The sequence below is a fragment of the Callorhinus ursinus genome, unplaced genomic scaffold, assembly GCF_003265705.2.
Source record: "Callorhinus ursinus isolate GAN/ISIS: 27379988/994484 unplaced genomic scaffold, GSC_fseal_2.0 scaffold5, whole genome shotgun sequence".
NCBI lineage: Eukaryota > Metazoa > Chordata > Mammalia > Carnivora > Otariidae > Callorhinus > Callorhinus ursinus.
In genome coordinates, this window is record NW_027397067.1 from 9,359,519 (window position 1) to 9,386,137 (window position 26,619).

General features: G+C 41.3%; 1 protein-coding gene across 1 annotated transcript; it reads right to left on the reverse strand.

Annotated features, from left to right (window-relative positions):
* Window positions 1-19,622: 19,622 nt before the first annotated feature.
* Window positions 19,623-24,887, reverse strand: PENK (proenkephalin). Its single transcript, XM_025871431.2, has 4 exons — window positions 24,740-24,887; window positions 24,599-24,655; window positions 23,975-24,115; window positions 19,623-20,583 (listed from the first exon to the last, which is right to left on the reverse strand). Exons 2-4 carry the CDS (start codon window positions 24,635-24,637, stop codon window positions 19,921-19,923), a joined length of 843 nt encoding a protein of 280 aa, XP_025727216.2. The 5' UTR covers window positions 24,638-24,655; window positions 24,740-24,887; the 3' UTR covers window positions 19,623-19,920.
* Between the last annotated feature and the right edge of the window lie 1,732 nt (window positions 24,888-26,619).

Sequence of the window (26,619 nt, forward strand, 5' to 3'; positions counted from 1 at the left end):
AAAAAGAAAAGAATAAAGATCTTAAGTGAATAATCTTTCACCTTAAGAAACTATAAAAAATAAGAGCATATTAAATGCAAAGCAAGCAGAAATGATAAAAAAGGTAGCAGAAATAAGTGAAATAGACATTAGAAAACTAAAGAAAATCAATGAAACCAAAAGTTGATCATCAAAATTAATAAAACTTTAGCTAGACTAACCAAGAAAAAAAGAGAGAACTTGAAGTACTAAAATCAGGAATAAAAGAAGAAACATTACTACAGACAAAAAAAAAAAGATAATAAAGAAATACTATGAAAAATTACATGCCAACAAATTAGATAACTTAGATGAAATAAACAAATTCCTAGGGACACAAACTAACAAAACTGACTCAAGAGGAAATAAAATAACTAAATAGTCCTAAATAACATATTGAATTAGTCATCTAAAAAACTTCCCACAAGGAAAAGCCCAGGCCTAGATGCCTTCACAGGTGAGTTCTATCAAACATTTAAGGAATATTTGATACCAATCTTTCAAAAACTCCTCCAAAAATAAGAGAACTGAATCCCAAATCACTTTATGATGCTAGTATTACCTTGACACCAAACCAGACAAAGACACCATAAGAAAATAAAATTGAAGATCAATACCACTTATAAATCTAAATACAAAAATTCTCAATAAAAGACCAGCAAGGACAAGTAAATGCCCCATAATCATCTCAATAGACACAGTATATGATAAAATCTAACACTCTTTCCTTATAAAAACACCAAAAGAGCTAGAAATAGAAGAGAACTTCTATAACCTGATAAGCAGCATCTATGAAAAACCTGTAACTAACATTTCATTTAATAGTCCAAGATTGAATGCTTGTACCCTAAGATCAAGACCAAGACAACAAAGTCTGCTTTTACCACTCTGCTTCAATTTCTGCTCAACAGGACAATTAGGCAAGAATATGAGACAAAGATATTCAGGTTGGAAAGGAAGAAGTAAAACTATCTTTACTGTCAGATGACATGATATTGTATATATAAAAAATCCTGAAGAATATATATACACAAGCAAATTATTAGATCTGAGAAATGAATTAAGCAAGGTTATAGGATCAAAATACAAGATCAACATACCAAAAATAACTGTGTTTCTATGCACTTGTAATGACAAACCCTGAATTAAATTATTAAACAATTCCACTTACAATAGCATCAAAAATAATAAAATACTTAGGAATAAATTTAACAAGAGAAGTTCAAAACATACCCTGAAAGTTACAAAACACGTTTGAAAGAGATTTTAAAAGACTTTAAATAAATGGAAAGACATTCCATGTTCATGGATTGGAAGAAATGCTATTGTTAAGATGTCAATACTCTCCAAATTGATCTACAGATTCAATGGAATTCCTATTAGAAACTCAACTGCCTTTTTTTTTTTTGCAGGAATTGAAGAGTTAATTCTAAAATTTATATGGATATGCAAGGGATCCAGAAAGCCAAAACTATATTGAAAAAGAACAATGTTGTAGTGAACCACATTTCCTAATATCAAAACTTAATACAAAGCTACACTAATCAAGACAGTGTGATACTGCTATAAGGCTTGACATATAGATCAATAGAATAGAATTGAGAGTCCAGAGTAAATCCTTAAATTATGTTCAGTTGATTTTCAACAGATATTCTAAGATAATTCGATGAGGAATTAAGTCGTTTCAACATATGGTGCTGGACAACTGGACAGCTATAAGGAAAGAATGAGGTTGAACCCCTACCTCCCATCATATACAAAAATTAAGTCAAAATGAATCAAAGATGTAATGTAAGATAAATGTAAGAGATTAAATCATGAAATTCTTAGAAGAAATGATGTAAATATTCATGACCTTGGATTAGACAATGGTTTATTAGCTATGACACCAAATACAAGCAACAACAGAAGTTAAATAAGTTTGACTTATACAAAATTTAAACCTTTGCACTTCAAAGGACATGAAAAAAGTGAAAATACAATTTACAGAATGATAGAAACTTTTTAAAAAATCATATATGGCTGATAAGGGACTTGTATCCAGAATATTTAAAGAAATCTTTATCTTAATAATAAAAAAGACAAATAACTGGGGTGGAGCAAGATGGTGGAGGAGTAGGAGACCTGGATTTCATCTGGTCCCAGGAATTCAGCTGGATAGGGATCAAACCGTTCTGAACACCTACGAACTCAACAGATCAAAGAAAAGAATAGCAACAACTCTCTGAACAGAAAAGCGACCACGTTCTGGAAGGTAGGATGTGTGAAGTGAATCCAAGGCGATATTTAGGAAGATAGATGGCAGGGGAGGGGGCCTCCATCAGCCGCTTCTGGCAAGTGATAGAACAGTAGAGCACAAAATCGGAACTTTTAGAAGTCGGCTCTGCTGAGGGATGTCACTCCAGTGGCTAAGCGGGGGGTGGAACCCTCGCGGGACAGTGTGGTCTCAGGACCCTCAGGGTCACAGAAAGACCGGGGGTGCCTGAGTGCGGCAGAGCTCTCAGGTATCAGATGGGGGAAGCTGGCTGGAGAGACGGAGCCGAGGCGCGGGCTCTCAGCTCGGGGTTGCCATAAACCGTGATCTGCGGCACAGTCGGGCCACTGCACCTCCAGCAGGGAACCAAAAAGCGGAAGATCCGGGGAGACTCCCCTTCCTCCCCCGGGAGGAGCAGCGCGGGAGCGCACCACAGTGATCACCTGGGTTTGGAGACTCCACAGGGGGTCAGGTGCCAGAGATAGAAATGCTCGGTCACAGGCCTGGTGAGCACGGAGTGCAGCTGGAGACCACAGAGACGGGAGTGATTGACTGCTTTTCTCTGGGGCTCACTGAAGACTGGGGCCACAAGTTCTCAGCTCCTCTGGGGAGGAGATTGGAAAGCTGCCATTTTCACTCTCGTCCTCCAAAGCTGTACGGACAGCTTGCAGGGAACAAAAGCTCCTGAGAGCAAACCCAAGCAGATTACCTAGCCCAGACCTGGCAAGGGCGGGGCAGTTCCACCTCTGGCAAAGACATTTGGGAACCACAGCAACAGGCCTCTCCCCCAGAAGATCAGCAAGAACAGCCCACCAAGACCAAGTTTACCGATCAATGAGAACGGCAGAACTCCAGAGTTAGGGAATACAGCACATAGAATCTGTGGCTTTTTTTACCATGATTCTTTAGCCTTTCAAAGTTAATTTTTTTTAACTTTTTTTTTTGAATTTTTCTTTTTCCCTTTTTCAACCAACATCTTATCAATCCCTTTTTTAAAAAACATTTTTGTTTTTCATTTTTAGTCATATTCTATCCCTTCATAGTAGTTACCCTTATTTTTGGCATATAATATAAGTTGTTCTCACTTTAAAATTTTGAGATACAGTTTCTTCTAACAGATCAAAATATACCCTAAATGTCTAGTGTATGGCTTTGTTCTACTCTCCTATCTGATCATATTCTCTCCCCTTTTTTTCTTTTTTTAAAATCCTCTTCTTTCTTTATTCAGACAACTTCTTAACTTATCAATTCCTTTTATAAAATTTTTATAATTTTCATCTTTACAGTCATGTTCCATCCCTTCATCATATCAACCCTTATTTTTGTACATATATAAGTTTTTCTTTCTTTAAAATTTTGGGAGTGACTTTCTTCTAACAGACCAAAATACACCCAAAATCTAGTGTGTGGCACTGATCTATGCACCAGCCTGATCATATTTGATCATATTCTGGTTTTTTTTTTTGTTTTGTTCTGTTTTGTTTGTTTTTATCTTTTTCTTTTTCTTTTTCTTTTTTTCTCTTTCTCTTTTTTCTTTCTTTCCCTTTCTTTTTTCCTGGTATCAGGTATTTTCTGCTTGGTTTAGAGTATATTTTCTGGGGACGTTGTTACCCTGTTAGCATTGTGTTCTCTTGTTCATCTATTCTCCTCTGGACAAAAGGACAAGACGGAAAAAATCTCCTCAACAAAAGGAATAAGAGGTAGTACCGACTGCCAGGAACCTACTCAATACGGACATTAGTACGATGTCGGACCTAGAGTTCAGAATCATGATTTTAAAGATACTAGCTGGGCTTGGAAAAAAGCATGGAAGTTATTAGAGAAACCCTTTCTGGAGAAATAAAAGAACTAAAATCTAACCAAGTCGAAATCAAAAAGGCTATTAATGAGGTGCAATCAAAAATGGGGGTGCTAACTGCTAGGATAAATGAGGCAGAAGAGAGAATCAGTGACATAGAAGACCAAATGATGGAAAATAAAGAAGCTGAGAAAAAGAGAGATAAACAACTACTGGATCCCGAGGGCAGAATTCGAGAGATAAGCGATACCATAAGACGAAACATTAGAATAATTGGGATCCCAGAAGAAGAAGAAAGAGAGAGAGCGGCAGAAGGTATATTGGAGCAAATTATAGCAGAGAACTTCCCTAATTTGTGGAAGGAAACAGGCATCAAAATCCAGGAGGCACAGAGAACCCCTCTCAAAATCAATAAAAATAGGTCAACACCCCGACATCTAACAGTAAAACTTACGAGTCTCAGAGACAAAGAGAAAATCCTGAAAGCAGCTCGGGACAAGAGATATGTAACCTATAATGGTAGAAACATTAGATTGGCAACAGACCTATCCACAGAGACCTGGCAGGCCAGAAAGGACTGGCATGATATATTCAGAGCACTAAATGAGAAAAATATGCAGCCAAGAATACTATATCCAGCTAGGCTGTCATTGAAAATGGAGAGATAAAAAGCTTCCAGGACAAACAAAAACTAAAGGAATTTGCAAACATGAAACGAGCCCTACAAGAAATATTGAAAGGACTCCTCTAAGCAAAGAGAGAGCCTAAAAGCAACATAGACCAGAAAGGAACACAGACAATATACAGTCACAGTCACCTTACAGGCAATACAATGGCACTAAATTCATATCTTTCAATAGTTACCCTGAATGCAAATGGGCTAAATGCCCCAGTCAAAAGACACAGGCTATCAGATTGGATTAAAAAACAAGACCCATCGATATGCTGTCTGCAAGAGATTCATTTTAGACCCAAAGACACCCCCACATTGAAAGTGAGGGGGTAGAAAACCATTTATCATGCTAATGGACACCAAAAGAAAGCTGGGGTGGCAATCCTTATATCAGACAAATAAGATTTTAAACCAAATACTGTAATAAGAGATGAGGAAGGACACTATATCCTTCTTAAAGGGTCTATCCAACAAGAAGATCTAACAATTGTAACTATCTATGCCCCTAACATGGGAGCAGCCAATTATATAAGGCAATTAATAACAAAAGCAAAGAAACACATTGACAACAATAAAATAATAGTGGGGGACTTTAACCCCCCCCCGACTGAAATGGACAGATCATCTAAGCAAAAGATCAACAAGGAAATAAAGACTTTAAATGACACACTGGACCAAATGGACTTCACAGACATGTTCAGAACATTCCATCCCAAAGCAACGGAATACACATTCTTCTCTAGTGCCCATGGAACATTCTCCAGAATAGATCACATCCTAGGTCACAAAGCAGGTCTCAACCGGTACCAAAAGATTGGGATGATTCCCTGCATATTTTCAGACCACAGTGCTTTGAAATTAGAACTCAATCACAAGAGGAAAGTCGGAAAGAACTCAAATACATGGAGGCTAAAGAGCATCCTACTAAAGAATGAATGGGTCAACCAGGAAATTAAAGAAGAATTAAAAAAATTCATGGAAACCAATGAAAATGAAAACACAACTGTTCAAAATCTTTGGGATGCAGCAAAGGCGGTCCTGAGAGGAAAGTATATAGCAATACAAGCCTTTCTCGAGAAACAAGAAAGGTCTCAAACACACAACCTCACCCTACGCCTAAAGGAGCTAGAGAAAAAACAGCAAAGAAAGCCTAAACCCAGCAGGAGAAGAGAAATAATAAAGATCAGAGCAGAAATCAATGAAATAGAAACCAAAAGAAGAGTAGAACAGATCAACACAACTAGGAGCTGGTTCTTTGAAAGAATTAACAAGATTGATAAACCCCTGGCCAGACTTATCCAAAAGAAAAGAGAAATGACCCAAATCAGCAAAATCATGAATGAAAGAGGAGAGATCACAACCAACACCAAAGAAATACAAACAGTTATAAGAACATATTATGAGCAACTCTATGCCAGCAAATTAGATAACCTGGAAGAAATGGATGCATTCCTAGAGATGTATCAACTACCAAAACTGGACCAGGAAGAAATAGAAAACCTGAACAGACCTATAACCACTAAGGAAATTGAAGCAGTCATCAAAACTCTCCCAACAAACAGAAGCCCAGGGCCAGATGGCTTCCCAGGGGAATTCTACCAAACATTTAAAGAAGAATTAATACCTATTCTTCTGAAACTGTTCCAAAAAATAGAAATGGAAGGAAAACTTCCAAACTCGTTTTATGAGGCCACCATTACCTCGATCCTCAAACCAGGCAAAGACCCCATCAAAAAGGAGAATTACAGACCAATATCCTTGGTGAACATGGATGCAAAAATTCTCACCAAAATACTAGCCAATAGGATCCAACAGCACATTAAAAGGATTATTCACCACGACCAAGTGGGATTTATCCTGGGCTGCAAGGTTGGTTCAACATCCACAAATCAATCAACATGATACAATACATTAACAAAAGAATGAACAAGAATCATATGATCCTCTCAATAGATGCAGAAAAAGCATTTGACAAAGTACAGCATCCTTTCTTGATCAAAACTCTTCAGACTATAGGGATAGAGCGTACACACCTCAATATCATAAAAGTCATCTCAATGGGGAAAAACTGAGAGCTTTCCCCCTAAGGTCAGGAACGTGGCAGGGATGTCCACTATCACCACTGCTATTCAACATAGTATTAGAAGTCCTAGCCACAGCAATCAGACAACGAAAAGAAGGAAAAGGTATCCAAATTGGCAAAGAAGACGTCAAACTCTCACTCTTTGCAGATGGTATGATATTTTATGTGGAAAACCCAAAAGCCTCCACCCCAAAACTGCTAGAAGTCATACAGGAATTCAGTAAAGTGGCAGGATATATAAAATCAGTGCACAGAAATCAGTGGCATTCCTATACACCAACAACAAGACAGAGAGAGACAAATTAAGGAGTCGATCCCATTTACAATTGCACCCAAAACCATAAGATACCTAGGAATAAATCTAACCAAAGAGGCAAAGGATCTGTACTCATAAAACTATAAAATACTCATGAAAGAAATTGAGGAAGACACAAAGAAATGGAAAAATGTTCCATGCTCATGGATTGGAAGAACAAATATTGTAAAGGTGTCAATGCTACCTAGAGCAATCTACACATTCAATGCAATCCCCATCAAAATACCATCCACTTTTTTCAAAGAAATGGAACCAATAATCCTAAAATTTGTATGCAACCAGAAAAGACCCCGAATAGATAGAGGAATGTTGAAAAAGAAAAGCAAAGCTGGCGGCATCCCAATTCCCCGACTTCAAGCTCTATTACAAAGCTGTCATCATCAAGACAGTATGGTACTGGCATAAAAACAGACATATAGATCAATGGAATAGAATAGAGAGCCCAGAAATGGACCCTCAACTCGATGGCCAACTAATCTTTGACAAAGCAGGAAAGAATGTCCAGTGGAAAAAAGACAGTCTCTTCAACAAATGGTGTTGGGAAAATTGGACAGCCACATGCAGAAGAATGAAACTGGACCATTTCCTTACACCACACACCAAAATAGACTCAAAATCGTTGAAAGACCTCAATGTGAGACAGGAATCCATCAAAATCCTAAAGGAGAGCACAGGCAGCAACCTCTTCGACCTCAGCCACAGAAACTTCTTCCTAGAAACATCACCAAAGGCAAGGGAAGCAAGGGCAAAAATGAACTATTGGGACTTCATCAAGATAAAAAGCCTTTGCCCAGCAAAAGAAACAGTCCACAAAACCAAAAGACAACCGACAGAATGGGAGAAGATATTTGCAAATGACATATCAGATAAAGGGCTAGTATCCAAAATCCATAAAGAACTTACCAAACTCGACACCCAAAGAACAAATGATCCGATCAAGAAATGGACGGAAGACAAGAACAGACATTTTCCAAAGAAGACATCCAAATGGCCAACAGACACATGAAAAAGTGGTCAACATCGCTCGGCATCAGGGAAATCCAAATCAAAACCAAATCAAAACCTCAATGAGATACCACCTCACACCAGTCAGAATGGCTAAAATTAACAAGTCAGGAAACGACGGATGTTGGCGGGGATGCGGAGAAAGGGGAACCCTCCTACACTGTGGGTGGGAATGCAAGCTGGTGCAGCCACTCTGGAAAACAGTATGGAGGTTCCTCAAAAAGTTGAAAATAGAGCTCCCATACGATCCAGCAATTGCACTACTGGGTATTTACCCCAAAGATACAAATGTAGGGATCCGAAGGTGTATGTGCACCCCGATGTTTATAGCAGCAGTGTCCACAATAGCCAAACTGTGGAAAGAGCCAAGATGTCCATCGACAGATGAATGGATAAAGAAGAGGTGGTATATATATATACAATGGAATATTATGCAGCCCTCAAAAGGAATGATATCTTGCCATTTGCAATGACGTGGATGGAACTGGAGGGTAATATGCTGAGAGAAATAAGTCAATCAGAGAAAGACATGTATCATATGACCTCACTGATAGGAGGAATTCTTAATCTCAGGAAACAAACTCAGGGTTGCTGGAGTGGGGGGGTTGGGAGGGATGTGGTGGCTGGGTGATATACATTGGGGCTGGTATGTGCTATGGTGAGCACTGTGAATTGTGCAAGACTGTTGAATCAGAAATCTGTACCTTCAAAACAAACAATGCAATATATGTTAAGAAAAAAAAGAAGAAGATAGCAGGAGGGGAAGAATGAAGGGGGGGATATTGGAGGGGGAGACGACGCATGAGAGATGATGGACTCTGAAAAACAAACTGAGGGTTCTAGAGGGGAGGGGGGTGGGGGGATGTGTTAGCCTGGTGATGGGTATTAAAGAGGGCACATTCTGCATGGAGTACTGGGTGTTATGCAAAAACAATGAATCATGGAACACTACATCAAAAACTAATGATGTAATGTATGATGATTAACATAACATTAAAAAAATTAAAAAAAAGAAATGATTTGGAAATGTAAGGGGGGGAAGTAGGATATCCAAATTTCTAGATTATGGACTACAGCAAGAGAAAAGATGTGGTAGCAATTGTCTACAGGGTTGGAAGAATGTGTCAGCACTCAAAAATCCATATTATTCTCAATAAAGAAATATTTACAAGACCATAAATAAAAAAGAATTGGGTCAAAGAAAAAAACCAAAAAGGAAGTTAGAAAGAATTTTGAACAGAATAAAAAGACAACAGGACATCAAAATTTGTGAGATGCAGATAAAACAGTGCTTAGAAGAGAATGTAAATGCTTCTGACAAAATAAAACACCCATCTCTCTTAGAAACTTTCAGCAAATTAGGACTACAAGGAAATTTCAATATGATAAAATAGAACTGTGAAAAACCTATAGCTAACAACATATTTAATGCTGAAAGGCTAAATGCTTTCCCTTTAAGAAAGTCAAAGAAAGGACATCTGCTATTACCATTTCTTGTAGGTTCTGACCAATGCAATAGAGCAAGAAAATTGAAATAGCATGTATACAGATTTGAAAGGAAGAGCTCAAAATATCTTTATTTACAGAGGACATCATTGTTCATGTAGAAAATCCAAAGAAATCTGCAAAAAAAGGTAGTAGAACTGAAGGATGTAAAGGATGTAAATGATACAACCACTTTGAAAAGAGTTTTCAAAAAGTTTTATGTTTGCAAAAAAGTTAAATACACATCTTCCATACCCCAGTCATTCTTCTTCTAGGTATTTATCTAAGAGAAATGAAAGCACATGCTCACACAAAGACTTGTACATGAATGTCCATGATAGCTTTATTTGTAATAGCATCAATTGGAAACAACAAAAAATCTTCAGTAGGTCAATGGAGAAGGAAATTGTGGTCTATCCATAGAAAGGAATGAAAAAAGGAATGAACTATAGATGCATGTGATACCATGGATGAATCTCAAAAAATTATGCTGATTGAAAGGAGCTAGACAAAATAGAGTATATTAAGTATATTCTGTATTATTCTATTTACATAAAATTCTAAAAAATGCAAACTAATGTCCAGAAAAAGATGGTGGATAGGGATAGGTAGAGTTGGAAAGGAAAGGATGAATTGCAAAGTGGTAGTGGAAGGCTTTTAAAGGGCAAGATTAAGTTTATTATTTTGAATGTGATGATAGTTTCACATTTGTATACATATTTCAAACTTATAAGAATTTCCACTTTAAATAGGTACAGTTTACTGTATATCAATTATACACCAGTAACACTGTTGTAATTTTTATTAGCCCTATAAAAAGAATTGACTACCTTGTTTTCCTCTCTTGCTATTTTTAAAATCAGTTTTGATTCTATCACTATTTACCCACTGAATTTTCTTCCTCTTTTCTTCCTAGTTATTTTTATCTGGAATTTTTATTTTCAAATTCATTTTTTGAAATAGGCAATGCTAACTAATATAAACATTCAAGAGTCTCAATGTTATTTCTTTCATTTTACCCTTTCCTTCTCTATTCATTATTCTTCTTGCTGAAGTGTATCCTTTAGTATATCTTTCAGAAAGAGTTGTAAATATTCCTAATGTTTGTACTATTCCAAATGTCTCAACGTTACAGTCTTAAATACTAATTAAATATAGGATTTTGGTTTAAATCTCTCCACCTCTCCCCCATACTGCCCTTCATTTTTAAAAGACATTTTCCAATGTATTCTAGCATATATTATGTCAATATAAGACCTTCAGTCTGTCTGTTACTCCTCTGTAAGTAATTTGTCTTTTATCCCTGATAGTTTTTTAGATTTCTCTTTACTAGTGATGCTTTAAATTTCACCATCATATAGCTAAATATGTATTTACTTTTATGTAACCTGCTTGGTACCCTTCTTTTTTCTTTTTTTTTTATTATGTTATGTTAATCACCATACATCATTAGTTTTTGATGTAGTGTTCCATGATTCATTGTTTGCATATAACACCCAGTGCTCCATTCATGTTTTCTATCTTTGGATAAAGCCTGTCATCAATCCCATAAAATTTGTAGCCATTGTATTTTAAATAACAACCTTATTGAGATATAACTGACATGCTATAAAATTCACTTTTTGGAAGTGTACAATACAGTTGTTCTTAATACATTGCCAAATTGTGTAACCATCACCACTATATGATTACATAACAGTTTTATTACTCCCCAGAGAAACTTCAGACTATGAGCAGTCAATCCCCATTCACCTTCTCCCTCCAGTCCCTGGCAAACACTAATCTACTTTCTGCCCCTGTGGATTCTGGATATTTAATATAAATGGGATTATGCAATATGTGACATTCAGTGTCTTGCTGCTTTCAGTTTGCCTAATGTTTGCAAGTTTCATCCCTGTTGCAACACGTATCTGTATCTTATCCCTTTTATGGTTGAATAATATTTCATTACATGGCTGTACCCCATTCTACTTATCCATTCATCTGCTGATGGGTATTGGTTTGTTTCTACTTTTTGACTATTATGAATAGTGTTGCTATGAACATTTGTGTACAAGTTTGTGTGCAGACATATTCTTTCAGTTCTCTTGTATATATATACGCAGCAGTAGAAATGCTGGGCCATATGGCAACTATATGTTTAACTTTTTGAGGAATTGCCAAACCGTTTTCCAGCAATGTATGAAGGTTCCAACTTTTCCATGTCCTTGAAAACACTTGTTGTTGGCCATCTTTTTTATGGTAGCCATTCTGTGGATGTGAAGGGTTACTGGTTTTCCTTTGTCCTTTTTCATAGTCTAAGTTTTTGGAACTCCTAAAAGATATTATTGAAGTTATTCAATCTATTCTTGTCACTTAAATATGTTTTCAATTAAAAATATTTGTTTTGTTGTGGGTGATTTCCTCATTATTAACTTTCTATTAGCTAATGCAGTTGTGAACTGTGTCTAGTCTAGAATTTATCTTGCTTTATTAGTTTTTTCCAAATAACTATATGCCTCATTTATTGCTAACACATTTTAATTTCATAGTTTCTTGATTTCCTTTTTATGGAGGGCCATCCTGCCTTTATTCTGTTGAAAATCTTGTAACACTTGCTTTAAACTTTCTTTTCAGATGATCTTAATATGTGCATTTCATCACGAGTGAAGTTGTTGCATTTGCTGGATTTCTTGAAGTTATTTTCCTTATATATTTTAGAATTTTATAGTGCCACTTGTATAAAATGGGAATATTTCTCTTTCTCCCTCTTTTCCCACTCTTACTTGTTTATCGGTTTTACACCTCCCCATAATGAAGTTAATCATATTGCAAATCTCGTGGCTAAAGTGACAGGTGGTTTTGCCCAGATACTGGTTCTTTAACTGTATCTACTTACTCCTATCACCCCAAGAAACCGGAGTCCTGGTCAGCATTCTTGAATTTTTTCATACTTTTTCAATAGATGGGCAAGAGCTGCCCCTATATGATACCCTTGGCAATGGACCTGGCTCTCATATTTTCTCTTTGATCCCAGTTATTATGAAAAAGTAAAGTAGAGGGCCACCTCCACTAGTCTCTAGGCTCAGAGCCCAGGAACCCACCATTTCAGCTCCTGCTTAGCATGGTGTATTTCTATCTGTAGCCCAAGCTACATGTAAGTTCATCTTTTTCTTTTTCTTTTTTTTAAATTAACGTATAATGTATTATTTGTTTCAGGGATACTGGTCTGTGATTCATCAGTCTTATATAATACCCAGTGCTCATTACAACATATACCCTTTCCAATGTCCATCACCCAGTTAGGTTCATCTTTTTCTGAGCATAGTCATGTTTTTTAAATTAAAACAATTTACATATCTTTGCTATGAGTTTAGATGGGAGCATGGACTCACAATGCTCTTTCGTTGAATGCCTATGACAAGGAAAACAGAGATGGTTTCTACTTTCCCACTTGTTGAGACAGAAATCAATCACACAAATTAACAAATAGTTTTAAAATGCAATATGTGCTGTGAAGGGAAAAATAAACCAAACAATAAAAAAAAAAGTGTTTTGTGAGAGCTATAATGAAAGACCATGACTAGCCTGGAAACACTAAGCAGGTAGAAGTGAAGAAGTGGACCTGTGAAGTCATTAGTAATAGGATCAATCAGCAACCGGCTTTCTAGTGCAATTGATTGATAACGGCTGATTGATCTTAAGCGAAATGTTTTGTTTTAGTGGCTTTAAATTCTGATAAAATTCCATAAAAGTTCTTTTTTTTTCTAGAATATCTTCTAAGACCCTGTGTAGCAAGGATCTAGTTATATAAAATTTAGTTTTGATTTCATTTGAAGTCTTTCAGGTACAGAAGATGTTCAATGGGGCCCATCTTCCTAAGCTGCCTCAAGGTGGTTGTCAGGCTTCAATTTAGAGACTCTTGATCGTATCATGCCATTTCTGCCTGGCCTTCCTTCTATGGCTCAGTATTCTTCTGTTCAAAGCCCTCTGTATTTTCTTTGCTACGGCAGCCATTCCTAGGCTGTGCTACAGTTTTGGAAAGCTGATTGGATCAATAACCGAATGTATGGATTAGTAGCTGACTGCTTGTTTTGTGAGATTATTTGGGCACAAAGGAGTTGCCAGGTGAAGTATTGCAACTCTCAAAAGTTTCCGCATTTTTTTTGCATTTTATCTTGCAAAGAATGATTTCACATTAAAGCTACCATCAGGAGACAGACTTGTTTCTTCCTTGGAGTAATGGTCCCATTCAAAACACAATTACGTGATTTCTAGGGTTTTGAGAAAATGTAATTCCAAAGCTTTTCCAAGAGGCTTGTAATTTGAGGCATTACATTTACAGCTGAAGATACACATGATGGAAAACTGGAACTTCTTAATTACATAATTCAGTATATACAGAAAAAGGATTATTTAGTATAATCTGTCAAAAAATTACCTAGAAATCAATTCAGAAAAAGACAACCAAGCAGATAAATGGACATATATATTATAAATGGGAATATAAATTCGTATGGTGTTTTTGGAAGCTATGTGTCAATAACCACAAAATATTAAATATGCATCTCCTTTGACCCAGCAATTCCATTTTTAGAGATCATTCTATGGAATAGTTGGAATGTATAGTACTGGTAAGAAAGGAAGTCTAATAAGTGGTCTGCATAAGAATGAGCCTTGACCCTGCACTTCCTTATCAAGAGATAAAGAATCCATACAGTCTTATCACCTTGTGTGGGAATATCTCTCCTGTTTCATGCTCTGTGAGTGCTCTTTCATCTCTGCTTAAAGTGTGGTGTGCGTGATATGACACCTGGCCAACCTCACTGCAATATCTGTCCTCTGCAAAGAGGGGATGGGGTTCCTTCCAGTGCCACATGAGAGGGGTACAGGTAGATGAGTTGCCCTATGTTGGCCATGGGTAGAGACCTGCTGGTCATTGGGGGACTGATGCCCAGTATTGAAACTGATCTCACCCTGTCTCTTGTCTATGTGAGTGAAACATGGGTCCATCCAATGCTTGAGTGTACTATGTTTTCCTTGGTGATTCTGATACCAAGATACAATGGGCAGAAGTGTTTAGAGTCTTCCCCTGGGATTGTGTGGTACTTTGCTTGACAACTACTACTGCTACTGCTACACACACACACACACACACACACACACACACACACACACACACACCCCTTTTTATACAGGATAGCGCATGTAATGTAGTACATATATATTTGTGAGGATGTTTATTGCAGCACTGTTGGTAATATGAAAAATTACCAGTGGGGTTGTTTTTAAAAAGCAAAGCACACATGTTACACAATAACCATGCATCAGTTGAAGAGTATCAGGCAGACTTACATGTTGATGTAGAAATATTGCCAAGATATAGTAGGTGGGGAAAAAAGGTGGCAGAATAATATGTACAGAATTATTTTATTCATGTTGACAATGAAAATAAAACTGTGTATGTCTCTGCAGGCATGTGTGGTGTGTGTGTGTGTGTGTGTGTGTGTATTCATTAATGAAAAAATATATATATTTAGGATAAACCCCAAATTTTTAATAGTTACTTCTGTGGAATGTAGGGGAGATGAAAGAGGAAGCTCACTGTAACACTGTATAGTTCTGCCTTTGTTTGGATTTTCTTTGGAAGAACAAGTAGAGCACTTAAAACTAGCTGAAATTACCTTTTGTTTGTTGGTGTTTCACTCTGTCCAGTAGGAGGTAAGTTTGTGAAAGCAGAGAATAGGCTGGACTTTTGTTTTCTGCCGTCCCTGGACCTAAAATAGTGCAGTATATGCTCCATAAATATTTACTCAGTGAATAACTTTAGCCATAAAAAGGGAAGAGATAGCTCACAGTGTAAGCTCTGCCCACTCCCAATTCACCTAAAGCCCCTGCCCTACGGGCCAATTCTTTAACCGGTATGTTTCCTTTCTGGCAATTCAGGGAGATGTGCTCTTGTGATAATGTGGACTTCTCTGTAGATATGTTATACCTGATTAATAAAAAGACCTAAGAGAAAAAGCATAAGCATGTGACATGGATGGGTACGCTTACGTTATTGCCAGGTCCCTCCGCTGCGTGATTGTTGTACTCCCTTCTCTGCAGAGACAGGTATTCCTGGTCACTAATATAATTGTATGCTTTGTTTTTTTGTTTTTCTTTTTTGCTTTCCACTCTCTAAGCAATGAGTGAACTTTGCAAATGCAGGTTTTTGGTATAGAGAGTGATTAACAAAATCTCTTCATTGTATTTTTACCATAAAACATGGAAGTTTATATAACTGTCCCCCCCCGCAAGATAAACCAGGATGCTTTGAAGGGTGCCAAATGATGACAGATATGGATGGCAGATATAACTGATGTAAATGATACATTCTTCCCTCAGGAGAATGCTGAGTGAGGAAAGTTGTTCTATTTGGCAGAAAAACATATCAGTTTATCTTGCCACTTACCTGCTTTCAAACATGAATTGTTTTCTTTCACATCTAGACTAAAACCCAGAGCCCTGAAGGCTTCATAAATCTTGTTCCTCTAGTTATGCACGTGTTCCTATTTGCGGGCAATGCGCTCACTGTTCTCTCAGTCTGAAATGCTTTTCCACCAATTTTCATGTAGCCGGCTCTGTCATTTGTTGAATGAATGAAACGATTCACATGGGGTGCTTTGGTATACTTCCAGAAAAAAGCCCCTAAATATTCCCCGTCGTCACAGTTTCAAAGCATTCAAAGCCGTATGCTCCTCCTTCATCTTCTAAAAAGAAACCTCTGTAGCTCAAGGCTCAGATTCTTCATGGCTTTGATTTTGGATAACTTTCTCGTTCCACAGGTTTTCCACGTTTGTCGTAGAATATTGAGAAAATGAAGATGAGTATTAAGGGGCACTGCATTCCTTCCTGCTCCGTGAGACACAAGCCTCAGAAGAGAAAGCACTCTTGTTGGGCTTTCTCAGGCTCTCACCAGACCAAAGCTCACAGATAGTTCTTCATCCCTGAGAGGCCTGGCTGACAGAGCACCTGGTCCCTGAGTGGCCTGGGAGTGACAGCGCACCTTATTTCTGAGAGGCCCAGGATGAGGCAGGGTGGGGTAGGGAAGAGCCCAATATCTCTGTGTAAGAACTGGGAGTTATCACAACCAGCTAATGAGGAAAGAGCTTCAGATCACACAACTAGCTGGGATTTCCACCCAGGCATCCTGGTCGGAGTTTTACACACAGAGTTCGCAGAGCTATCAACTCTCAGAAGGAACCCAGACCAGGACCAGGCTTGAGGCAGAGCTTTCTCCAGGCCCTCAACTCGGCAGCCACTTGGAGCTCCTAGCCAGCCCAGCTAACCCTAAGTCCTCGTCCTAGGCTAGTTCTAACCCTAATCCCTCCCGTGTTTCCGGACCCCTGAACACCTGAGCTGAGTGCACACTGAAGTCCACAGTCACACTTATCACAGTTAATCTGAGTTCTCAGTTAACCGTCCACAGTTCTCTGCGTTTAAAAGGGCATCCCCGATGATTCAGGCAAAGGCTCCTGGGAATCCAATTAAGACATTTCTTTTTTAAAAAATATTTTTATTTATTTGACAGCAAGAGAGAGAGAGAGAGAGAGCACAAGCAGGCAGAGGGAGAGGAAGAAGCAGGCTTCCCGCTGAGCAGGGAGCCTGATGAGAGGCTCCATCCTAGGAGCCCGGGATCATGACCTGAGCCAAAGGCAGATGCTTAACCGGCTGAGTCATCCAGGCAGCCCTGATTAGGACATTCTTGAAAATCAAAACCTTTAAAGGTTAAAGGTGCAAAATTCTAAAGATGGATTTCAGACTGCAGGCCAGATGAGAGAGATATTTGGGGGCCCAGGAAGACCCGTAGAGCACCCCTCGGGTCACATTTCCTGGACAACTGTGAGGCTCACTCGACTGCATTTGACCTTCCACACAGGAGCAGGTAGCCTCATGGGCAGCCAGAGAGAAGGCACCCTCGAGGCTGACCATCTTTTCCTCTTTCTTTCTTCTTTTCCTGTTTCCCTGTCCCTCTTCTCTGTTCTCTCCCTTCCTAAACATTTATGGCGCATCCTCTACATTCTTCATTTTCCACCAGGTGTGAAGAGGGGGAGGAAATACAAGAGTGAGTGACACTGTCCTGCCCCAGGAATTGCTGGACCCTTAGCAGAGGTGACAGGTGGCAAAAGAAGTGACAGGTCTGTTAACCACTCTGAGTGTTTTAGTCTGGTCTACACAGCTACCCCAAATTAGAAAAGAAGGGGCTCCTCCATAAAGAGTTGTGCTTGATTTGAAAAATATTGTATTCATTTGATTGTGAAAATTGTGATTTTCTCAAACCCTATTGTATGAGGTGTGTGTGTGTGTGTGTATATAATATATGTTAATTATAATAACTATGTTACTATCTTATCATGGAGGGACAAGGGCATTTTACTCTTGCCATCTCTAGGACGTAGGCTGGATTTCTGTTTCCAAGGTTTGGGAATCCTTTGCTCTAGAGGAGAGAATTAAGTGACTTTTTTTCTCATAAGACTAGTCCTGTGTCTCTTCAATCTGACCTGCAGATGGGTTTGGTTTGGTCCACACTGTTTTAAATGGAATCAATGACCCAAATTAAAAACTTGGGCTATTACCACGAAAACCTGGGTTTCAGGTTTCTTTGGAGAAGTCTGGCAATATGGTGCTGGCATTTCTCAGGGAAACAATTGGCTAAGACTGACTGGAGATCTAATACCTCCAAAGTGCTGTAGCCTTACCATCCCTATTGCTCACGACACTGGCTTCCTAGGCCCAGCTGCTGTTTATCACCTTTTTCCTGATCTGCTTCAAACAGTTACGTTACTTCCATTTCTAGTTCAGAAGGAGAGGGCTCTCAGCTGGAAGAAAAAGTTAGTTTGCCAGGGATCAGGAAGAGAAGCAGTGGTATGGCTCTGAATGGTGTTGACCTCTTGCCCTGATCAGGAGGAGAAGAGTCTTCTAATAGTGCATGGCCATGTTTGATGTCCTGGGGACCCCAGCAGGGCTGGACTCAGAGGGACAGACTGCCCAGGACAGTGGAGCTGCCTCATCAGAATGGAGCACACAGGCTTGCACATGGGTAGACTGCACGGCAGAATTTTGGGGGAAGCACACCAAAAGAGAGAATGGGGAAGGGTCCTAGAGAAATGACCTAGTAGATGGGAGTTTAGCTGCAGGTGGTTTCAATTAGAAAAAAGGAGGACATGTTACTTTTTTTGTTATTGTTCCTGAATGTTGCCCCAAATGGTTTAATTAATATGAAGTGGCCATAAGCTTCTTTGTGTGATAATTTGCCTTCTAAAACATCCGTAATACCATTTCCAGTGATCTGGTCACCAAATTCCTTCATTCATTCCTTTATTCACTCATATGTCCATTTGTCAGATACTGGAGAACTCACCATTGGTTGTGGTGTAAGAATACACACTAGTGAACAATATACAGTCCCAAGCTCTCCCAATTCTTGTAGTGACCTGAGTGAGAGATCGGGAGCAGGAGTGTAAGGACATTGCTCGGGAACAAGATGAAGTTTGGGCTCTTCATTCTATTTCTATCCTTCAAATGCTGGGCAACCTTGGTTCAGCAATTTAACCTCTCTGGGCTTCATCTGCATTTGTGAAACGGGGCTAAATTATCTTTCATTTCTTATTAATTTCTAAAATACTTTGTTGAAGAAAACAGACATGCACCTCTGAATGTAAGTGAGATTTCCTTCTATAGGGGGGCATAGCTAGTTTCTCTATTAGGCTTTGGTTTTTCTTGCTGTATCTGATTTCCAGAAATGAGAGTGGAAACGCACTGTACTTTGCTCAACGTGTTCACTCACGTAGGATTTTATATACAAGGAATTACATGAGAAATGGTTTTGCAGCCTCGGCTGTTGGAAGAGAAGGAGGCCAGTGATGATGCTGCCCAAAGCAGATGGCTTCAGTGTTTTTAACCTTAGGATTTACAGTGGGAACCGGAAGGCGAGTGAGGACCTCAGAGAAAAAGAAACTTACACGAATGTCATGCAGCTGGGGTAAGGGGTTTATTGTATCTATTTACAAGTAAGCATTTATTGGTGTTTTGTCAAAAATAAAGAACAAGGGAACAACATCACTGTAGCATGAGAACAACACAGCTGCAATAGACCGATACTGAGCATAAACATGGTCAAGAGAACACAGAACCTGAAGTGAGCACTGTCAGGTTGTATAGTTAGTTATCCAGACAATAAAGGCAACTCTACAATGCAAGCAATATGCGATAATAGGGGGCAGAGGAAGGCTTGCTGGGGCCTGGGGTTCACTGGCTGCCAAGGGGATTAAAATCTCATAAATCCTCCATATCTTTTCTCCATCTCAGGAACTTCTTTGGAGTAGCTTTCGCCTTCTTCGTCGGAGGGCAGAGAGTCGGCAAAGCGCTTGAGGAAGCCCCCGTACCTTTTCTGGTAGTCCATCCACCACTCGGGGCGACCAACTCTTCTCATGAAGCCTCCATACCTCTTCTGCAGCTCTTTGGCTTCTTCTTCCAGCTGGGGGCTTCTCTTTAAGGCTCTCATGAAGCCCCCGTATCTCTTGCTCACTTCTTCATCCCCCCCAACCTCTGGGTGGGGGCCACTTTCTCGGTTCTCCCCGGTTGCCAGCAGCTCTTTGAGCAGGTCTGAGGAGTTGGCCAGGAAGTCCTCCCCCTCTGCATCCTTCTTCATGAAGCCCCCATATCTCTTGGCCAGGACTTCCCCTCCATTGGCCTCTTCTTCTGGCTCCTGAGGATAAAACTCATCCATTTTCTTCATGAAGCCTCCATACCTTTTCATGAAGCCCCCATACTTTTTGGCCAGCACATGGCTCTCCTCAGCCTTGCTGCTCTCTGTGAGGGCAGTGGAGCCATCTTGGGGAAGCTCCAGCTGAGACAGCTGCAGGAGCTCCTTGCAGGTTTCCCAGGTTTTGAGAGAGGGCAGCTTCCCTTCACATTCCAGTGTGCAAGCCTGGGAAAAGAATTCCATTTAGTGATACCAAGAGGCTTTTCTGACTTCATTAGGTAAACACGTTTTTGTGAACCACAGCATGTGTGCTTTGATATGGAAACTCTCATACAATAAAGTAATTGCCATTTTCTTACTACAACTTTTCAATATACCGAACAGGCAAATCAAAGGGAAATGGAATCTTTGTGGGTAATTAATTGAATCAAATTAGAATTTTTCTTTAGAATTTTAACAGATTATATCTGCCGTGCCACTTCAATATTGTAAAAGACCTTTTCCACCCAATTTTATACAGTCCCAAGCCCAGATTGGCTGCCGGCACTATCTACTTTCACTGGATAATTTTCCACCATTGATCGCATTTTGTTTGAGCTTTTTCTAACCAAGAGGGAGATATTTCTCTTTACCTAATTAGGGACATCATCCCGATTCCTTTTATCTTCTTGTCTTACAGGTAAAATCAATATTAATAATATAAGGTTTGTTTACTTTTCTTGTGTTACTATTCTATCTGGAATGGCATCTAGTATTCCTGCAAATACTTTCATTCTTTAAAGAAAAACAATTTCAAAACAAATTGGAAAAGAAAGACATTCTAAAACTCAATTTAAGTCCTATGAGTTGGATTATGACATACTGATTTGATGAATGTAGAGATGATTTGCTCCCCGTGCTTGATTGAAAACAGACTTAAACAAATTAAAACAGATTTAATCACCTTGAACCAAATGTTTGTATTGATGAGCTCTGATATGAAATTATCATATGCAAATGTTCACACATTATTCATGTTTCTTAACATTTAGTTACTGGTGTACAAGAAAGTTTTTATTTTCCCCCAGTGGAAATCATAATCCTTGACAAAATGGGAATGAGAAATGATCTGTATATAATTCCTTCTTTTTATTATATAATAATTAAATTCTAATCATTGTAAGATTTAGGCTATGTGTTCTAATAATCTTGTTAAGATTCTCTTCTGTTTGACAGATCACTTGGGTATGAAAAAAGAGAACTAATATTGCATGAGCATTTATAAAGTCTATATAATATTTCTGGGCACTTCAGGCTTTCGATAGCTGCTTGAAGTATACTTATAGAATGCGGGTTACAGACCCTTGATTTAGATAAACCAGGTCCTTTCTTTGTATTTAAAAATATATTGGTATAGGGGCTCCTGGTGGCTCATTCATTAAGTGTCTGCCTTCGGCTCAGGTCATGATTGGGATTGAGCCCCACATCGGGCTCCCTGCTCAGTGGGAAGCCTGCTTCTCCCTCTCCCACTCCCCCTGCTTGTGTTCCCTCTCTCGCTGTGTCTCTCCCTGTCAGGTGAATGAATAAAATCTTTAAAAAGTATATATTGGTATATTAATTTATATAAAATACACACATATTATTTTCACATTTCTTGCATTGTGAGCATTTCACCAGCTCTTAATAATTATTTAAGCTTTGTGTCTAAGAAAATTAAATATATGCATATATAAAAATCTAAAGATGATCCAGTTAAAATGATCCCGTGTTATTCTTGATATCTAAGAAATAAAAACATCATTAAAAACGTAAGATGTTAAGGTGTCCATAACATTTCCATTTTAAAATGAAATGAAATTATCTCATTGCCAAAAATTACCATTGAATATTTTGTATACTATTACCAAAAGGCTTTTTAATGTTGGGATTCCTTCAAAAAGAAATAATGACAAATAAGCAGAATAAAACACTCATACTAAAGAAGTCATGTTAACTTATAAGCCTCTATATAGGTCTATGCATTTTTTTGGTAGTATTTATCACACTCTGTGTTCTATGGTCAAGATCATATCAGACAGTAAATTCAATTTGGACATCAATCATGGCGTGCCTGCTTAGCTTTGCATCCACCAGAGAACCAAGCACAAGTGTCTTTCAGGTGGTAGAGCCTCAATATTTGTTATGTTGATTCTACATAGTTTTAGTTAGGCAGCCTCATTTCTCCTGTCTTCTGCATCTGAGCTGAAATTCTAGAACTGCTATAATACCAAGAACATAGTCATTAACAAAGCCTTTTGTCACAGAGAAAATAACAACCCTACATGTAAGCCCCACTAAAAAAACCAATCGGTTAAACAAATCAGAAAGACAAAAGACAGATAAAGGGGAGTGTTACCCCTATTTAAGAGGCCACATTTCATCATGGTTTAAATACAAAGCCCTACTCTGTGTCTTCTCTTTGAGGCCATGTTAGTTCCTGCACAAATGGAATGAAGTAGATCAGGTAACTCAAGCAAAACAAGCAAACATTTAACCTGAAATGTATGCCTTGGGTTTTGTGGAAATCTTTCCTTAATTTTCATCCCCGTTTTATGCATCTACATCACAAAATTTCTTCAAAGGCTCCAATGAGTAACTTAACTCCTTGGATTAATACATTATTCTCTACTGAGCCTTTTAAGTCATCACACAATTTCCACAAATTGAGAAGACAGCGCAAAGGAATCACTGGAGGAGCGAGTTAAACTGAAGCTTCCTGGGGTCCCAAATTCAGAGATTCCGATTCAGTAGAGCACCAGGGGCGATTTAAGAGCACGGGGACTCTGACCAGAATGAGTATTCTTTTTGTTTTCAGCTTCTCCCCCCACCCCCAGCTCCGGTCATGTAGTTTATCTTTGCATTGTTGTCACCTCTTTGGACCCTGGCCACCTCTCCTGTGCCTATTTCATAGCCAAATTAAACTGTTGTCTTAGCAGCTATCACAAAAGTACACCCAAGATAAGACAGAAGTTGAATTCCAGAGTCACTTGCCTGTAAGACGTGCTGATCTCTTTCTCTCCGGTCTACTGTGCACCCCCCCTTCCTCTCCCTTCCTCCCGGTCCCAACCCTTTCCTCTCTCCTATCCACAGGTGAGGGGAAGGGCTTGAGGGATTTGAGGATGAAAGGACTGGAGAAATGGAATCCAAAGAAAGACAACGAAATGTCACTAATAAAAAATGACATTATTTGCAGGAAGGATGGGAGGATGGATTGTGTGGAAGGGGTCCTTAGTGGGACATGTTAGGACCTGAGGTGACTGAGCATCTTCCTTGGGACAGGTGGGGCGACAACCTAGTGCTCTCCGAGACGCGGAAGAGAGCGCATCTCGGGGCTCCTGCATCTCCAGGGTTAAAACGAACTTGGTTTGTGTGGCAACACTGCCGCCCTCCCCGGTCCCTAGATGGTCGCAGGTCCCGAAGCTGAGAGCTAGAGCGGGACTTTTGTCAGCGTTCGGGGAACAGTCGGACACCTGCGTCACCAGAGATCGGCGCCGCGGCGGCGGGACCGATGGCGTGCAGGCGATGCGCCCTGCGGCCTGAGGCCGGGCTGAGTGCGCACTGACTCCGCTACCAGCCCACCCACCGCGGCTACACTCACCAGGGGGTTGATGTCAGTCGGGCGCGCCAGGCGGTAGCTGCACGTCGCGCAGTCCTGGCTGCATTCCGCCCTCACGGTCGCCAGGAGCCCCGGGCCGAGCGCCAGCAGCCAAGTGCAGAGTCTCAGGAACCGCGCCATGGGCTGCAGGGAGAAAGGGACGCGAACTCCGAGCGTGCAGGGCGCAAAGCGGGTCCCTCCGAGGGACCCCTCGCCGGGACAGTCCCACCTGGGGATTGTCGAGCAAGAGGTCGCAAGGATGCGCCTTTCTGGGCCCCCGCCCGGCCGGCCGACACCGCTCCTGGAAGCCCAGGGGCAGATCGCCTCGCGGTTCCCAGGTTAACACGGCCACCCCGAACCCGGCGATGCCCAGGCGCTCGGCTCTCTTTCCGGACTTATACTGCCTCAGGAGGATTCTGGAGAGAATACCCGAATGCGAAGACCCAGATGTGAGAGAACGGGAGCCTTGGGGTGTGGGGGGCTTTCACCCGGCTCACAAACAGGGACCAGAAGAAAGTTGGGGCACCCCATGCAATGAATGAAACGCCGAGGGAAAAAAAAAAAACCCGAGCAGGCGGACGCAGCAAACGCACGCAGCAAAGGCGCAATTTGGACAAGTTCACTCACGTTGACGGCGATCCGATGGCGCAGGCTGGTCGGAGACATCCGGTCCCAAACACTGCTCTGGAAGGGAGAGAAGAAGGCAGGTGTGAGCCCAGCGGGCGTCGGGGCGAAGCGTCCGGGTGCGCGGGCAGACGCGGGCCTCACCGTCGCGGTCCTCTGCGTCTGCGGGGCTCAGAGCGCCTGCCTCGCCTGGCCTCGCTGTCCCGGGCCTGGTGGCGGCTGGAGCCACTTTATAATTAACCCCCAAGCCAAGGAGGCGAGCGTGCCCCAATCGCCGGCGGGCTGCAGCTGACGCAGGCCCTACGCCAGCCCCGCGCCGACGTCCTCGTGGGAGGGGTCCGTCCCGGCCCCTGCAAGCGTCCCGGGGGTGGGGGGCGTGGGGTGGCTCAGCTCGCGGCTGGGTGACACACTGAGGCAGTTAGGACATGTGGGGAGAGAGTGGGTTGACATCAAGTACTCCCCGAGTGAGGTCAGTGAAATTGCACTCCGTGGGGGTGCGGGCTCCAGGGACGGAGCCCAGGTGGAGGCGTTAAGAGGGGCAGATGGACGGTCTTAGATTTTTGGAATGTGCTGGAGACCCTTTGGGCTAGTGAACCTGCCCTTTCTCAGCCTCCTCCTGGGGCGGTGGGTGGTCGCGGTGGATGCCAAACAAGGCCGTCCCGAATGTCATTTATCCACCAGTCTGTTCCCCTCATTGGACTCCCAGTTCCCTGCTGCAGCGTCCAACAGCGCCGGGCGCATGTAGGCGCTCAGTTAATGGTCAAAGGAAATAATGAAACTTACTGGGAATCTTAAAATCTAGGGACTGAGTTTTCCCCTTGCACGTTAGTGAGACCCCTTGCCAAACGTGGACGGGAACAGCGTTCCTCTGGGGACCGCAAGCCGTTCAGCCGCCGCGGGAGCGGACTCCTCTTTACCCAGCTTCCAAGGCAGGCTTCCGAGTCGGGGACACGCTGCCTCAAGCGCGCTGCCTAGGGTGTCCTGGGAATGTTTGATGAGTGAGAGGGGCTGCGGGGCGGGTGTGATGTCAGCGTGCCAGGACTGTAGGGGCAAGAGGGAGACGAGGGACGCGGTACACCCGGCCATCTGGGGCTTGGGGGCGCACATCCGCTCTGCCGGGAGGGGGCCGAGAGCCAACGGTGGGGCCTGGGGCTGTCTGTTGAGACCCACTCAGCCACTTCCTAGCTCTGCGGAAGATTGCCAAGGGGCAAGTTATTTACCTTGTGTAAGGCCTCAGTTTTCTCATTTGGCAAATAGGAGCAAGAGGTAATGCGCCATTCCTAAGATTCCGGAGAGACGCAAATGAAATAATGGACGAAAGCCTTTAGCCTGTGTCTGACATATAGAAAGTCCTGGCAAAGGTGTATCTAATCATCTGTCATCCGTCATTCATCAACCTTTCGGTTTGTTTATCACCTACGCAGCATACATCTTGTTTATTTATCCATCCATGTGTCTCTTTATCCGTTTTGGCCCTAGAGGGAAACCACAAACGGTTCCAGAGCCCATACACAGAGAGGGTCTCAGGTCTTTCCCAGCCGCTTGCGCCCTCTGCAAGGATGGACCACAACCTCAGCCTTCGCAGGTACCAGCAGCCTCAGGGCTCCCCAGGCTCGGGGCGCGCTGCATCTCCCATTTTGGTCGCTAGAGGGCAGCGCTCTCCTGCGTAGGTTTGGGAGAGCCGCGAAGGGGTCTCAGTGCCCGCTCCGCACCCGCACCCCGAATGACCGCAGAGCTGCAGGGGTGCACGGTCTGCCTTCCGGGCAGGGGCAACTCTGCAGCTGGGGACCTGGAAAGGGGAGCTCTGGGGTGCCTAGCCCTAAGAAGACGGCATTGACATCTTGCCAGAAAAACATAACGTGCCCCTTGGACACTTTAGGCTCTTACAGGAGGGGGCTGATGGTGTCATCTGCAGCAGCTTACCCTCCCTGCAACGGAGAGGAGAGCTTACATCTGTGGATGCGATTTCCTCCAGTGGCCTGCGCTTTGTAAAGGCAGCGGACTGCACTGCAGTACTCCGTGCA

Bases quoted from the DNA above. Each gene is read 5' to 3' on its own strand.
- PENK (XM_025871431.2), bottom strand. From the start codon at position 24,637: ATGTCTCCGACCAGCCTGCGCCATCGGATCGCCGTCAAC. The intron at 24,116-24,598 runs GTGAGTGAACTT...TTCTCCCTGCAG, and splicing joins GCCATCGGATCGCCGTCAAC to CCCATGGCGCGGTTCCTGAG. The intron at 20,584-23,974 runs GTGAGTGTAGCC...TTCTTTTCCCAG, and splicing joins CGACTGACATCAACCCCCTG to GCTTGCACACTGGAATGTGA.